This window comes from Acanthaster planci, linkage group LG01, assembly GCF_054643075.1.
Source record: "Acanthaster planci isolate LZ-2023a linkage group LG01, COTS_SCS, whole genome shotgun sequence".
NCBI classification, from domain to species: Eukaryota; Metazoa; Echinodermata; class Asteroidea; order Valvatida; family Acanthasteridae; genus Acanthaster; species Acanthaster planci.
The window spans coordinates 9,381,065-9,394,911 of record NC_141777.1 but is presented as its reverse complement, the minus strand read 5'-3'; the positions used below and the strand labels follow the sequence as shown (position 1 = coordinate 9,394,911).

The 13,847-nt window shown below is 43.2% G+C and overlaps 2 protein-coding genes across 2 annotated transcripts in view; one reads left to right on the top strand and one right to left on the bottom strand.

Moving 5' to 3' along the window:
* Positions 1 to 7,152, top strand: part of LOC110983966 (autophagy-related protein 2 homolog B-like) — a 56,013-nt gene extending 48,861 nt beyond the window's left edge. Inside the window, exons 40-43 of the mRNA XM_022243713.2 lie at positions 100 to 221; positions 631 to 785; positions 1,649 to 1,801; positions 2,792 to 7,152. Of these exons, the coding sequence (XP_022099405.2) occupies positions 100 to 221; positions 631 to 785; positions 1,649 to 1,801; positions 2,792 to 3,025 (664 nt within the window). The 3' untranslated portion in view covers positions 3,026 to 7,152. The remainder of the gene's footprint in view (positions 1 to 99; positions 222 to 630; positions 786 to 1,648; positions 1,802 to 2,791) is intronic.
* A 699-nt stretch (positions 7,153 to 7,851) lies between these two features.
* LOC110983954 (uncharacterized) lies at positions 7,852 to 13,177 on the bottom strand. The gene is made up of 3 exons (XM_022243679.2): positions 12,609 to 13,177; positions 11,578 to 11,828; positions 7,852 to 10,618 (listed from the first exon to the last, which is right to left on the bottom strand). The coding sequence occupies exons 1-3, from the start codon at positions 13,054 to 13,056 to the stop codon at positions 9,140 to 9,142; spliced, it is 2,178 nt and encodes a 725-aa protein (XP_022099371.2). The 5' UTR covers positions 13,057 to 13,177; the 3' UTR covers positions 7,852 to 9,139.
* Positions 13,178 to 13,847: the final 670 nt, after the last annotated feature.

The window sequence follows — 13,847 nt, the reverse complement described above, 5'->3', positions numbered from 1 at the left end:
GCTTACACAGAATGCCACGGCCCTGGAAAGGACAAAGACTTGTGTCTTATGTATGGAAGTGTTCTTTACAAGAACCATTTTGGGTTTTTATCGCACTAGGCTCCTCGGTATCGACAAGTTGATACTCTACGCCATCAACGAGTGGGCCAACGACATCAAGAAGACACAGCTGCCTAGTCTGCTTGGAGGCGTGGGGCCAATGCACTCACTGGTCCAGCTGGGTAGGTGGCTGCCGGCTCGTTTCCAAGCAGCCTTGTTCTGCTCGAGATTGATCCAACATGGTTTTAAAAACCGGCACCTTAAAATGTGAACAGGGCTGACACATTGATCAGTGGTCAGTCTCTTGGCTCGTAGCTTGATGAAAGTTGAGTCCTTTGTGTCTCTATTTCCCCCAAAACATCTGGTAGGACCTAAAAGAATTGAACAAAAGAACGTTAAATGAACATGTAATTTATTAACCATCCTGAACAGTCCACAAAGTACAATTCCAGTGCATTTTGTCACACATGGCCGGAGTGGTTCCTTAGTATGCAATCTGAATCATGAGTCAAACTGGATTCCCCACAGTGCAGTTACAAACCGAGAATGATTAAGGCAGATACCTTTTTGTCTTCTGTTTGCAATCCCCAGTGCAAGGCATGGTGGACTTGGTGCGTCTGCCGGTGGAGCAGTACAGGAAGGACGGCCGCTTGATGCGTGGCTTCCAGCGGGGGGCCAGCTCTTTCGGGACGTCCACCGCCATGGCCGCGGTGGAGCTAACCAACCGGATGGTCAGGCTACTCCAGGTGAGGGGCCTCTGAGCAGCAGCTTGTCCAAGCGGTGACCCCAAGGTGCCATACCTGGTGCCTGAAGATGCTCAGAGATGCGATGCTTTTAATGTGAACTGAAAAAAGGAGATGAGAATTTCCATGTTGAAGAGCTTTTGCATGAACTTGCCTTCAGCATGCCAATTATTGTGATTGTGGCCACAAGTACATTTCTCATCTTTGAGGTAGTAACCTTCTTACTCTAGCTGAAAATGTGAGCTGTACCGCCAACGGCAATCAGGTGATACGTAATCTATGCATAGAGCATAGCAGCTGGCATTGGATTGAATTTTGTACCGCCTTGCTGAGCAAATCTTGAGCAAGTTAACACTGCCTAGATTTTTGACAGGCCCCCATCAGAGGCCCTAAGTCAACCCCACCTCAAGACTACTTGTTATGCACTTCACCAGACCGTTCTTATATTGCTTACTGCTTACAGTTGGCAAAAATTAACAAAGAGGTTCACCCTTGGTGACAATTTTTTGCCTTCACCACTTCCTGACGGGTGACCCATTTTTGAGGAGCTGGGTTTAATACACAAAGACGGGGAGCCCGTTTCCGGACAAAAGAGTTTGGCGTTGTAATAAAAGACCATGCTCGGCACAAAAGACTGAGCTGCTGGGTATTACCGACATTCTTTTAAATTTGAGGGACTTTTTGCATTTTGTGAAGTTGCAAGCAACTTGCGATTCCTTGGCCACTTTGATGCGTCTTCCGTCACGTCTCCCAGTTGTGATCACTGGATCAGTAAATATACTTCTCCTGAATGAAGCATGGATCATCTCCAGTCACTTACCTTGATTGACAAAGTCCCTTCCCTTGTTTCTGTACTCCCCTTGCAGGCGGCAGCCGAGACTGCCTATGACATGGTCTCTCCCGGCCCTAGCGTGTCCAGCCGCGCCATCACCTACGGACCGTTCGGCCAGTCAAGGCTGGCGCGCCAACCCGCCGACTTCAGGGAGGGCATGGCCAACGCGTTCAACGTGGTCAGAGAGGTAGGACGAAATCACGACTAGCTTTGCGGGACGAGTTTCGAGTCAGTTTTACTGAAGTCATGTGATTGACTTGTGGAGAACTTTTGATTTGACTTTATGACAGCTATGGAGAAAGAAATGGACAACATTGTACACGTATTTTAGATTTAAGTGTAATTGTGTGTTCTGAACTGAAAATTCTTGTTGGTAGCTTCTTTAATCATGGATGCAACTCAGATGATGATCTGAGACTGATCTGAGATATGAGATGATCATCTGATGACTCAGATGATCTTCAGATCAGCTGATTATCTTGTATTTTTTACTTCTCAAGTATGACATTGCATCTTGAAAATACTGCACAAAGTCTTGTGAAATGTTGAATTTCATCGTTTTTGTTTTCTTCTTGGTTTAATTTTTTGAGGTAGGTCTCGAATTATATCCAGGGTTTAGATGGGTCATGAAGAATGGTTGTTGTTGAGTTGTTTTAGTCAAGTTCTGCCAAATCTATTTCTTTCACCAAGTTGCTAAACTTGTCTTTTCCGTCCAAGTGTAAGAAGTACTCAGCTCAAATTTGTAGGAAATTTGGCATTTGATATGCCACTGTTAATAGAGTTTTTAATTGTGTACTCGAAACACTCATGACAGAAGTCCACTAATCATGCATGTTCGACGGTATACTGAATGTTCTGTGTTTATGTGACACGGTTTGGTTTTAAATGTTTAGGCTGTGTCTCACAGTTCTCCCTTCTCTTTAGAACCATCCCGATGCAGTGGCGTAACTTCATTGTGGCATGCCCCCCCCATGGGTTTCACTTCCCTAGTCCCGCCCCCTTTGAAATCATAAAATGAACACAACCCTGTGTACAAACCGCTTTCTATTGGCTTTCGTTTCCCCTGTGAAAAAAATGTGTCGGAGCGTGGGTACCCCTCCCAAAAATTTCACCCCGGTTATGCCACTGCCCTCTCTCTTATTGATTGATCTGACTGATTCCTTTGTCAATCGAACAGGGCCTGGAGGACGCGGCCCTGGCTATGGTGCAAGCAGCCCGGGAGGAGCACCAGCACAAGGGCATGTCTGGGGCGGTGGGCGGCATCCTGCGGCAGATCCCGCCCACCGTCATCAAGCCCCTCATCCTGGCCTCCGAGGCCACCTCCAGCGTGCTGGGCGGCGTGCGCAACCAGATGCGGCCTGACGCCCGCAAGGAGGACTCGGAGAAGTGGCGGTCTGAGAGGAACAAGTGAGGGTGTGGGTGAAGGAGCCCACTGAAGGGGGTGGAGCGAGATGGACACACCACACGCACACACATTTTTAATCGCAGCATCCAGTGTGGACATTCATTTGTTTTCATGTGGTTACGAAAAGTCTGTGAAAATACCTGTTTTCCTTGTAACATGAACACCATTTCCAGCTGGATTTTTGTTGATAATTTCCTGGAGTGTATTCCTCATCCTATTGCTGCAAATACCTCAACCCCAAAATGCCTCTAAACCTCTTTTTCACAGAAGGGGAGATGTGCGAACCTGGGCCAGGAATGAGATTGGTCAGGATTTTTCCTGATTTTAGAGTTTTTCATCGGGAGTTTCTTGAGTTTGAGATTTTTCAAACTGTCTATTTCAAAACCTGGCAAATCTTGGCTCACCATTGAAATATTGTTATGGTATAAAAATTTGTAGAAAACACCAGAAACATGGATTTTGGGCAACTACAAGTGTATACCATAGATCCCACACCCCTGTAGGGCACTTGAAACCTCCAGTGACTGTAATATTTCCTGGATATTTCATTTTCCTCCAATTTCACCCCTGCTTGGCAAGTCCACACAACGTCTTCACTGACTGCGTCGTGTAGACATTTTTTGCTCCCATGTCCCCGCAAGGAATTGGCAGACAGAGTGTGTAGGGAGATACAGGATAGGGATCCGAAAGCTATTAAAAGTAATGGTCAAGCTATAAAAGATGTAACTCAAACGACAGGCTTGCAACAATTCCACTGTCCTACAATACAATCCCTAAGTCTCGTTACATTATGCATCATGCTGTGTATTGCCAATTCAGGTGTACACAGTGTCCGTTGGTTTTTGACACATACATGCATTCACCGCCTTTGTTTGAAAATTAATGTTCAGTGCATGTTACCAAACCAAGTGTTTATTAAACATTGTAAATCTTCTTGACATGTTGGAGTTGATCTTTAACCATGAAAGGACAGGAGAAAGTTGAAAAGGACTACATGAAAAGGACTGTAAACAAGAATAATACCTAGATACACTCATTGGATTGACACGAGGGGGAGCATTTTGTCTGCAAAAAAAATTTAGGCAAAGATAGATGTTGTTACATATAAAACAGTAAGTAAAACTGTAAAGTGATTATTTTCCAAGTAAAATTATACTTGTTTGTTCAATGGAGGGTCTTCAAACGTGCGCTGAGTTTGAGCTGTTAGTGAGGTCCTTGTTAATAGTTGAGTTGGGGACTGATATCACCTCGGATCATGTTGACCAAAATGTTGATGGAGATTGTGCGTCTGGCTTTGAACTACGTTCTAGAATATCTCCCATAAAAAAAAATCTTTTAAAAATACCTCATGCAATTTGACTGTAGATCCTAATTGCATTGTGTACATATAAATTTTGTTTGTGTTTTCTGCTTTTCTTATTTTGTTAAAGACTGCTTTGTTTAAAGACTGACTTCTTTGCCAAATTGAGCTCGTTAACTGATAGTTTTAACTGTGAAATATTGATTGAAGGAGGTGCAATAGCTAGAATAACTGATGGAAGAAACAGGAATGTTGGAGATTTGTAAATAGAAATCAAATGTTCATCTGTACATGGTATCTGACTCGGCAGTAAGAAGTGAAGTGGACTTTTACGAGCAATGGAAAAGAATTACTTGGCTGTGGCCTGAACTTATGCACCAGTCTACGGTAGTGGCCACAGGGTTCCCATAGAGTCGTGTGTAATTCCAAGCCATAGCCAAGTACTTCAGGTGTGGCGTAATACTATACTCATTTTTTTGGGGGGGGGACTAGTGGATAACGTGACTGGTTTTCCATTTTTGCCGGGATGGGAGTGAACCATAATCTTTTAAAGTCCTGATCGGTGTCACGATGCTTGAACTTGACAACAGTGACCGTTCGGGATTGCAGGAAAACCCAAAGTCCTTGAGCCAGGTGCAGTGATTTTTGCGGCATCACCATGACTGTGATTGAAGCAGACGTTTGCCATGTGATTAACAAATACCCAGCAGCACACAAGATATCTACCGCAGAAACATTTTGGTGGTTTTAAGTACTGAACTTTTTCTCTGTCTCAGGTTCCATCCTCTGAAATCAATCCCCAAATCAAAATCAAATCAAACAGAAATACTTCAGTAGTTGACGCTGTCACGCATAATTTAATGCTGCAATGCCACTATCTGACTCATTGAGCTTTTTGTTGAATCACAGAGGTAGGAAAAGACAGGGGGTAACAAACCAGGCAAAGCCTGAGACGGAGATGGAAGCTGAGTGTTGGAAAACCCCCAGTGTGCTGTTTGCTGTCAAGTACGTGAACAGGTGTTGTATGTCTTTCCATTTTGTAAAGCCGACTTGTGTTATCAATCCTGTCAGTGTCTTTAATGCTCAAAAGTATTTAAGCAATGCAAGTTTAATGTGCCATTATCCACCAAACATTTGCAAACATGTATATCTGAGCACTCCCTTTTTATTGTACTCATGCTTGTATAATCTTTTTTACAGCGTAATCGTTTATTTAATGATAATTATTTAGTCAGAAGTGAGAATATGATTTCTGTGTAATTGTACATATACAGAATAGTTGGCTCAAGATGTATATTGCCAAATTATTTGTTGAAATGATGAGTAGTGTTATGGTCAAAGCCAGATGAGTGTTCTTTACAGTCAACTCTCGTTACAAGAAGGTTGCCGGGACCAGGTGAATAACCTTGTTATATTCAGGACCTTGTTATGAAGGGATTGAACAAACGATGGAAAACAGAAGAACTCCACAGATTGGGGACCCTCAGAAGACGTGGCTCTGGAAGTTGTTACAACAGTGCTCTTTATATTGAGAGATGGCTAAATATTACATCAAATAACAAAAGCAGTTCCATCCTGTTCCATTTTTCTGCTGCGTAAACATCAGCCAGTCCAATACGAGGTCAGCTTTTGGAGTGGCAAATCCAGCAAGGGGGCGGGGAACAAGATGTACTACACACAGTGACGTGTTGCCCCCCCCCTTTTTTTCATCTTTAAGAATCGAAATCAATAAGGCTTCAGAAATGGTTTTGTTACCTTTCTTTGGAATGGATTTTATACAGATGAAACAAATCGGAACAATTGTTTTCCGACAAAAATCTCCATTTGCCCCCAAGGGCACAAAATTTGGGTATGCCAGTAATTTGGAGTCGGAGATAAAATGCTTGAAACCGGTAGTGGATGATGATCTCAAGGCAATTACGATGGGACGTAGCTAAAGTGCAAAAAAGAAGGCCCAGTTGTTTTAAAGTCCAATAAGTTCCAAATATTGACCATGGTAAGGACCCTGAAGAGTTGACCAGAGTCCAGAATCAAGTCTTGGCTTGGACGAAAGGTACAGTTCAGTTTGGACTCTTTCTGGGTAGGGACTGCCTTGGACTCAGGTCTACGTCTTGCAAGTACATTATGTCCTTTAGCCATGGGTGGACTAGTGTATGTATATGTGATCTCAAAAACCTAACACTAACAAGTGTGCATTCACTTATACAGTACATTTAATACCAAATGGTAACGATTTGCCTGAAAGTACATCCAAAGTTAACTTTATTGATATCAGTTTAATTTTTTTTTTAATGAAGTATTTTGAGAGAGGTCAAGGAGTGAGAGTGACATTGTATTCTCATCAAGCATTGTATCAAGTGCAAAATCCAGTATGTACTCGGTGACAAACCTTCCTGTGGTGGACTTCCGCGTAGTTTAAAGGGCTGGATGCATATAATGTACTAGGATGGGATTGAAGTCGGGAAACACTTCGTTCACATGTACCTGTTGTCTCAGTCTCTGAAAGAGACTGGCTGCCCTGTCCTAAGCACTGCACCTTTCCCTCACCTTTTCCATGCATCCTTCCTCAACAGTCATTTTCTTGTATCGACAAAGTTTAACAACCCGAAACGTTTTTGGCAGGCATATTGTTGAGTGTAGACTATTTCATCAGCTTTTGTATCGGTTGCAAAAAAAACATATTTGCATTTTGTTTTTCCTTAACTTTAGGGCAATTTCTTTGTCGGAATTCTATCGTCGTCACACTATATTGAGCCATGACTAAGCTGTATTGTATTATATCCCAAATGGAACCAAGGTGACTATTAAAAGAAAAACTCAGTTTTACCCTGCAGACCTTGAGAAAGGAGTACATTTATTGGCAGATGAGATTTGAGAGTTGGTGTGACCTTTTCCTCTTTCAAAAACTTTGTTTCATCGCCCACATGAAATACCATGGGCACAAAGTGGACGTATTCTGGTCACAATATCAAGATTCCTACAGCCTGTAGTCTTTTTGTGCATGTCTGATGGTGGGCAATTGTTTTTAGATGTTAAAATCTGCACTTAGAAGGGGAATGCATCCCATGTCTTTGCCGGCAGAGTTCAATATGTAGGCCATTTCCTTCTCTTGCGGGGATTACCCAAGGGGTGTCAAGATTGTGGCCCCCTCCCCTCACACACTTTTTGACCATTTGATCATCCTATTTTTGTGGAAAGAACCCCGAAACAATCGAAAATGTGAGTTGTCTTTTTACACTCCAAGAGTTGGCATGTATTAAAAAGACTACAATATAGGGAACTAACGACACATTCTGGTTATTCCCATTCCCCCTCACATGTAAGCATAGATTTACACCACTGGAAATTGGCTAGTTGGTTGCAAATTAAGAATTGGCCTTCTAATCTTTCCCCAATGGAAATAAAAAATTGATACATGTACCTGCAAGTTGGCAAACAATGAAATACATAGAATGAGGACAAGTCTACTGTTATGATTTAGCACAAATTTGAAGGCGATTCAATAAAGGAAGCAATTTTTTTCTAAGCTCGTCATTTTATTTTCATTTTCACCAACTTGAGGCTTTTTCCTCGAACTGAAAAAAAATTTAACAATGTCCACGTAATAGAGTACGTTTCTCAAGAATTGTCCAACACAGTGCTTTGATTTTTTTCAAACTCTGCCATTATCTGCCTATCTCAAAAGATTTCAATCTGTAAAAATCACAATTTGTCACTGATAAACTAATGAAACGTTCCAACAAAAACAACACCAAGACATCATCTAATTCAGAAGTATATTCTTAGACCATACTCCCTTTTCTGCTCTGTAATGGCTTAACTAAAAATAAAATACCTTTCTTTTTCACTTTTTTATTATGTAACATTATCACATAGTAGTTTACTTAGAAAAAGAAAAACAATTAGAAAAGAAAACAAAACAATTAAGAATCACAAAGTCTGGTCATATGCATCCCACGAATAATTGGCAGCATTTTGCCAAGTTTCGGACACCCAGATACATGTACCAAACTTTGCCTTGTTCAGCATTCACTGTTCATGAAAACCTACTACATGTATTGAGTTTATAGATCACACAGAAGTGGAAACAATATCATAGTTCCAACATTGTCAACAAATGCTCAAAGTACCCCTTTTAATTATTGGTGGTTGTCAGTGTCGTACTGGCCCTGTCCACGCCAATCACAAATCTTAATACGCATGCAGTTGCCATAGGATCCTTTTGCAGTAACTGCATTCGTAAAATGGAGTCACATGATTTCTTTTCTATACAATCACGATTGAATCATGATTCCAAAAGTGCATGATTCATAGTGAACAAAAAAGTGCAACTTTGGCAGTACATGTACTCAGACTGCATTTCAACAAACATGCAAAGGAATATTCAAACTCGGTTGCAGGCGTATGCATGTCATGTACACGTTATAACCAAAAACCAAAAATTTGCTACTTTACAGAATGGGCTACCCGTAAATCCTCTGCATAGAGGTGTTTTCCTGTTTTGTTTGTTTTTATAGAGTACATGTATTTATGGCACAAAATGTGGCGTATTGCAGGCAGACTTACATCTAGGAATTCAAACCAAAAATACACAAAATACCCACAGGGCATATAGTTTTTAACGCTGTTGCACTTTGCAATGGCATACAGGTGAAGTGAACAATCAGTAAGAAATCAGCTGACTTTATAACAAAAGTTGCGTGCCTGGTTTCACAAAATTTGTCTTGTTAAAGAGATTTCCCTCAGACCTTAAACACTGCTAAACTGGAGTCTGGGATGAATTTTGTGAGCGATTTAGATGGTGCCAAGTACCAGTGTGCTTAATCGATCTCGGCATCGAGGTCTATGTAGAGAGTGGTACAGGATCCAAAGCTGCAGGCTGATTCCGGTGAGCACGGTGATACCGATGGCTCATCGGCTGAAGATGCCAGTGGCTGGTTGCATGCATGGACCAGATTGACTGGAGTAGGCTGCTTGGGCATGACAAGCTGGCCTGGGGGTGGGGGGTCACCGGAAGAGGTAGGGACCATGCCTGGGGTGACGGGCTGTGCTGCCGGGTTGGAAGAACATTTGTCTGTGGGCATCTTGTCAGTTAGTGCCCCTTGAGAGACAGATTTATTTTTCAGGGGAGTGAAGGTATACTCATTGGCTGGTGGACAGGGAGAACTTTCCTTCATGGAAGTTGAAGAGTCGGAGTCACTCTGGTTGGAGGTCCTGGACTGAGCGATGGAGAAGCTTGGATGGTTTATCTGAAGTTGATGATGTGAGCCTGAATAGTAGCACAGGGTTGGGTCTACTGTTGGATATCCACTACTGAATCCATTCTTGGGAACTGCTTTGGGTTCTGGATACCCCTGGCTGTTTGGCAGGCCCCGGATATTGTATGATGGAGGTTCTTGTTGGGGGAAAGCACCAGGGAATTCACTCTGAAGAGTGGGGTTTGGGGATGGGATCTGGTGAGTGTCCTGGGGGTGGGGAGAACACTGTGGATGCATCCAGTCTGAATCGGTACCCTGCTGTAGGGGAGTGTGGTATTGGTACGGTACGCTGGACTGGCTCTGCGTCATGCAGGGTGTGGCTGGCTGATGATACCGGTTAGGTTGAGGTGAGATGGGGTGTGGTTGGTACTGGGACAGCATGGCACTCGGTGGTAGCGGGTAATGAGAGGCAGCCAGGGGTGATGCCATTGGATGCTGCTGGTTGGAACCAGCTGAAGGCTGGGGTGGTTTTGGATAGATTATTCGCAGGTTGGGCAATGGTGTTGGGACGTCTCCAGGGTGCTTCTGAGGGAAGTGCTGGTAACCTCTTGTTGACGGGTTGTCATTGGAAGAATTACAAAATTCAAGGGGTCTTGTCTCAGTGAAGCCCCATGGAGAGGTTGTGACCCATCTGCTTGGTAGAGCATCTGCTTGTTGTGTCCTCAAGTACTGGTCTGACAAGAGGGTCGTTCGGTCAGGAAACCACCCGCCTGCTAGCTGGGAATGATCTTGCCAGCCATAATTCGCCACCCCTTGCTGGTTTGGTTGAAAGCCCAGCTGAGGCCCAGAGAGTTGACCAGCTTGCTGACAGGACTCACCCTGGGATGGAGGAAAAACCAGCATGTACTCTGGCGATGACTGGGCTGTAGCAGACTCACTGTGCCAAGGGCTGCCTCTGTTGCTCCCTGGCCCCAAGTCTGGGAGTGACTTGACGGGGGACAGCGCTCCAAAAGACGCCTCCAAGGATTGACGCTGTCTTCTCTGCTTGGAGATTTTCCCAAGACGTCTCCTGTAGCGGACTCTTCGGTTTTGGAACCAGGTCTATCGGCAAATAAAAAAAGGAAATGGCCCATTTGATGGATGTTTGGAAGAAAACTTTAGCCGTGAGTTGCTGTGTATATTTGTCCACAACCAAACTTTCTATTGTTTGAGTATACATGTATGTAGATCTTCAGACATTTATATCAGCCAGGTGGAAAAAAATGAAATTAAACTGAAACTAACCTAAATATTATAAAATCAACTTGAGATTAGTGCAGAACAGTGTTGGGAAAAAATGAAACAGTGGAACGAACTCTTTGCAATATCACTGCACAGACAGAGAGGGTAGGTGTGAATCCAACCCCCCATGAGATCCCCCAATAAAAGAGGGGAAAATAACAAAATAATGAAAGCAAGTGCAAAAATACTACAGTAAACAATGTAAGTCATGTGTAATGTTTCACCATTGTTTCCACTTGCCCACAAAAATAAATCCCCGGCCTGACCCCCCCCTTGAAATATTTCTAGATCTTCCCCTGAAGGGTCAATCTATTAAAAGTTTTTCCTGCCTGATGGGAATTTTACTTTTATTTTGTTCAACACTCCAACACTGCCTCCTTTTGAAGAATTCATAAACCCTAAAATACAAAATGTTGGCATAATAATAAAGAATTACAACACTTGTTACAAGATCGATTCTCCTGTAACACAAGTAATCCACACTAGTGCGCCTCTAGCAGTTTGCATGGCATTGGCCAATCATGATGCACCAAATCTGTTGACCCAATGTGCATTTGAAAAGGGTTAACAGATTTTGCATGTTGTGATTGGCCAACGCGTTGTAAACTATTGGGGGCACACTATTGTGAATCACCTGCATTAATGTCATTCATTCAGTCATTCACCTTGAATGAAGATTTTCAACCGATTCAAAAGACGGAAAAAATTCAGGAGGAGAATCTGAAAAGTGACTGATATATTTTCAAACCCCAGAAGTCAAGGGATGTTGCATTTAATACCTGAATTGTTTTGACTGGTAGCCGGCTGACATACGACAACTGTGTGCGAAGCACGGAGCTGGGGTAGTGGCTGGTGGCAAAGGTCATCTCTAGCAGTTCCAGCTGTTCATTGGTGAAAATCGTCTTGGGCTGGCGCTTGTTGCCAAGGAAAACCTTCTTGACGGGGGGCAGAGGTGGGGTTGAATGCAGAATCTGGCACTGGTAAGGCTGCTGAGGTGTCTCCGGCACAGTGCTTGGGTAAGGATGGTTATCTATATGAAAATAAAAATTGTAACTGTAACTAATTTGTATTCATAAAAACTTGTGCATTTATTCATTTACTGCTTTGAGTATATGATTTGTCAAATTTTGCCAACAATTGGACAAGTGTAATGACATCTAATTCCTATCCCAAAATGGCATAAGCCTTAACCTGATTAATTTTTGTTTCAACTTTTAGTACCATCTGAAAGACGGGTGCAGTTCTACGGGGGGCTGGCACCCTCCCCCCCCAAAAAAAATGACTGAGCAGAAGCTAAAGTTAAAGGTGAACGTCATGTTCAAAGGGTCCAGCCTCCCCAAATTGGCTCAAAGAAACCTGCTGAAACCTTTGCAAAAACCTGAAATAACCGTTATCAATAATAAAGAACAATGTTTCATTTATCTGCTCTCTAAAATAATGCAAAAGCTCCAAAATTTCTTGGGCTTTAAACCGAACTGCATTATTTATTTTGAAAATATCTACATCAAAATCCATTTCATTATTGGGAACTCTGAAAGCTGGAAGAAATTAAAAGATCATGCACTTTTCTTTTGCATTTAATTTAAAGAGGTACATGGGTTGTGCAGTAAATTAATGAAACTTCTCCACTGATGTAGAGATGGAGACCGATTCTCAAGGTTGGATCTAGAGGGGCCAGCGAGGCTCGTGTCCCTCCAACCCCCCCCGAAAAAAGAACATTGAACAAATTTTAAAATGACAGAAAACCGCTTAATAAAAAAAATTAGAAAAGCAACAAAAATGTAAAATATTAGCTATGGGCATTGCTTACCCTTCTGGGAATACTGTGATGGGATCTGTGTGTAGGCAGCTTGCCGTTGAAAAGCCAGGGCGTCCCACCGCATCGCGGCCGGCAGCAGGGTGGGTGTGAACGGCGCTCTCGCCTCCACCGGTGAGAGGGGCTCCTGCCTGGCGAGTGCCTGTACCTCGGAGCCGTACTGCTGAAGGCTAGGCACGGGAAGAGAGCAAGAGCTCCCCGAGTAGGGTCCCCTAGGGGGTGTAGCGGCATTCCTACCCATCTCCCCACCGTTGTCTTCGCCGGTTAGCCCGCTCACCTGAGCCAGTAGCCTGTCGTCGCTCATCAGGTCAAAGAGTAGGCTCTGCGCCTCGTCTGAGTCCAGGAGAGACCTCAGGGAATCTGCGGCAGGTGTCTCTTCGCGAGACACGTGTTCTGTATCATCAACGATCAAAGAGGCGGTATCTTGCTGGGTCTTACTCATGTTTCATAATAAAACTTAGTCCCCGGGTTGAGATCAATCCATTCCCGTGGGAAGTCGAAATAAGAGGAACTTCAGCCGTTTTCCAGAAGTACACTTTTTCCTCATTCCACCGTGGGAAGAATTCCTCAGAGCCCACAAACTCTATTTCCGATTAAGTTGCGCCTGCGTGCTCGGCACAGTCCGTTGAATTTGGGCTGTTTATTGGTCACCAGTTATCGGGTTCTTTGACGTCATGCAGCAAGACTTTCTGTGATCAAGCGCGTCTTAAGGTCTTACAACTTTCTGAAGTTTTTTTTTTCTATAAAACGATTGTTGGGATGTCCTCTGGTTTTACAATTTTATAAGGGATAGGACCGCCCTGGAATGATTCTGCTAAAATCGTGTTGTGTCGCCGTTGGAGGTACCTTGGAACTTCATAATTTTCTTTTTAGTCTAATGGGCGGGTCTTGCCGCTTGCTCCCACACTTTAAAATCGTTTCGCCAGTGTTGAATGTGTACAATGAAAAAAAAGCAAAAGAACAAAATAACAGGCCAATCTGCCACAGGACAGCATATTTCGCATTGTTATTTTTAACACAACAGAATACTGGAAAGCTGGATATATTTGTATTTTTTTTAGCGTAAGTTAATTACCAACGACGTCTTCGTGTTTGATACCTAGAAAAAGGTTTACGATTCGTGTTCGGAAGATGCAAATTAAGTTTCTAAGCAGCTGCTTGAGACAACTGATGGGGGCGCCATTTATAATTTGATGAGTGACCATTAGGGGTTTTTGTCATGTTGAAAGAAAC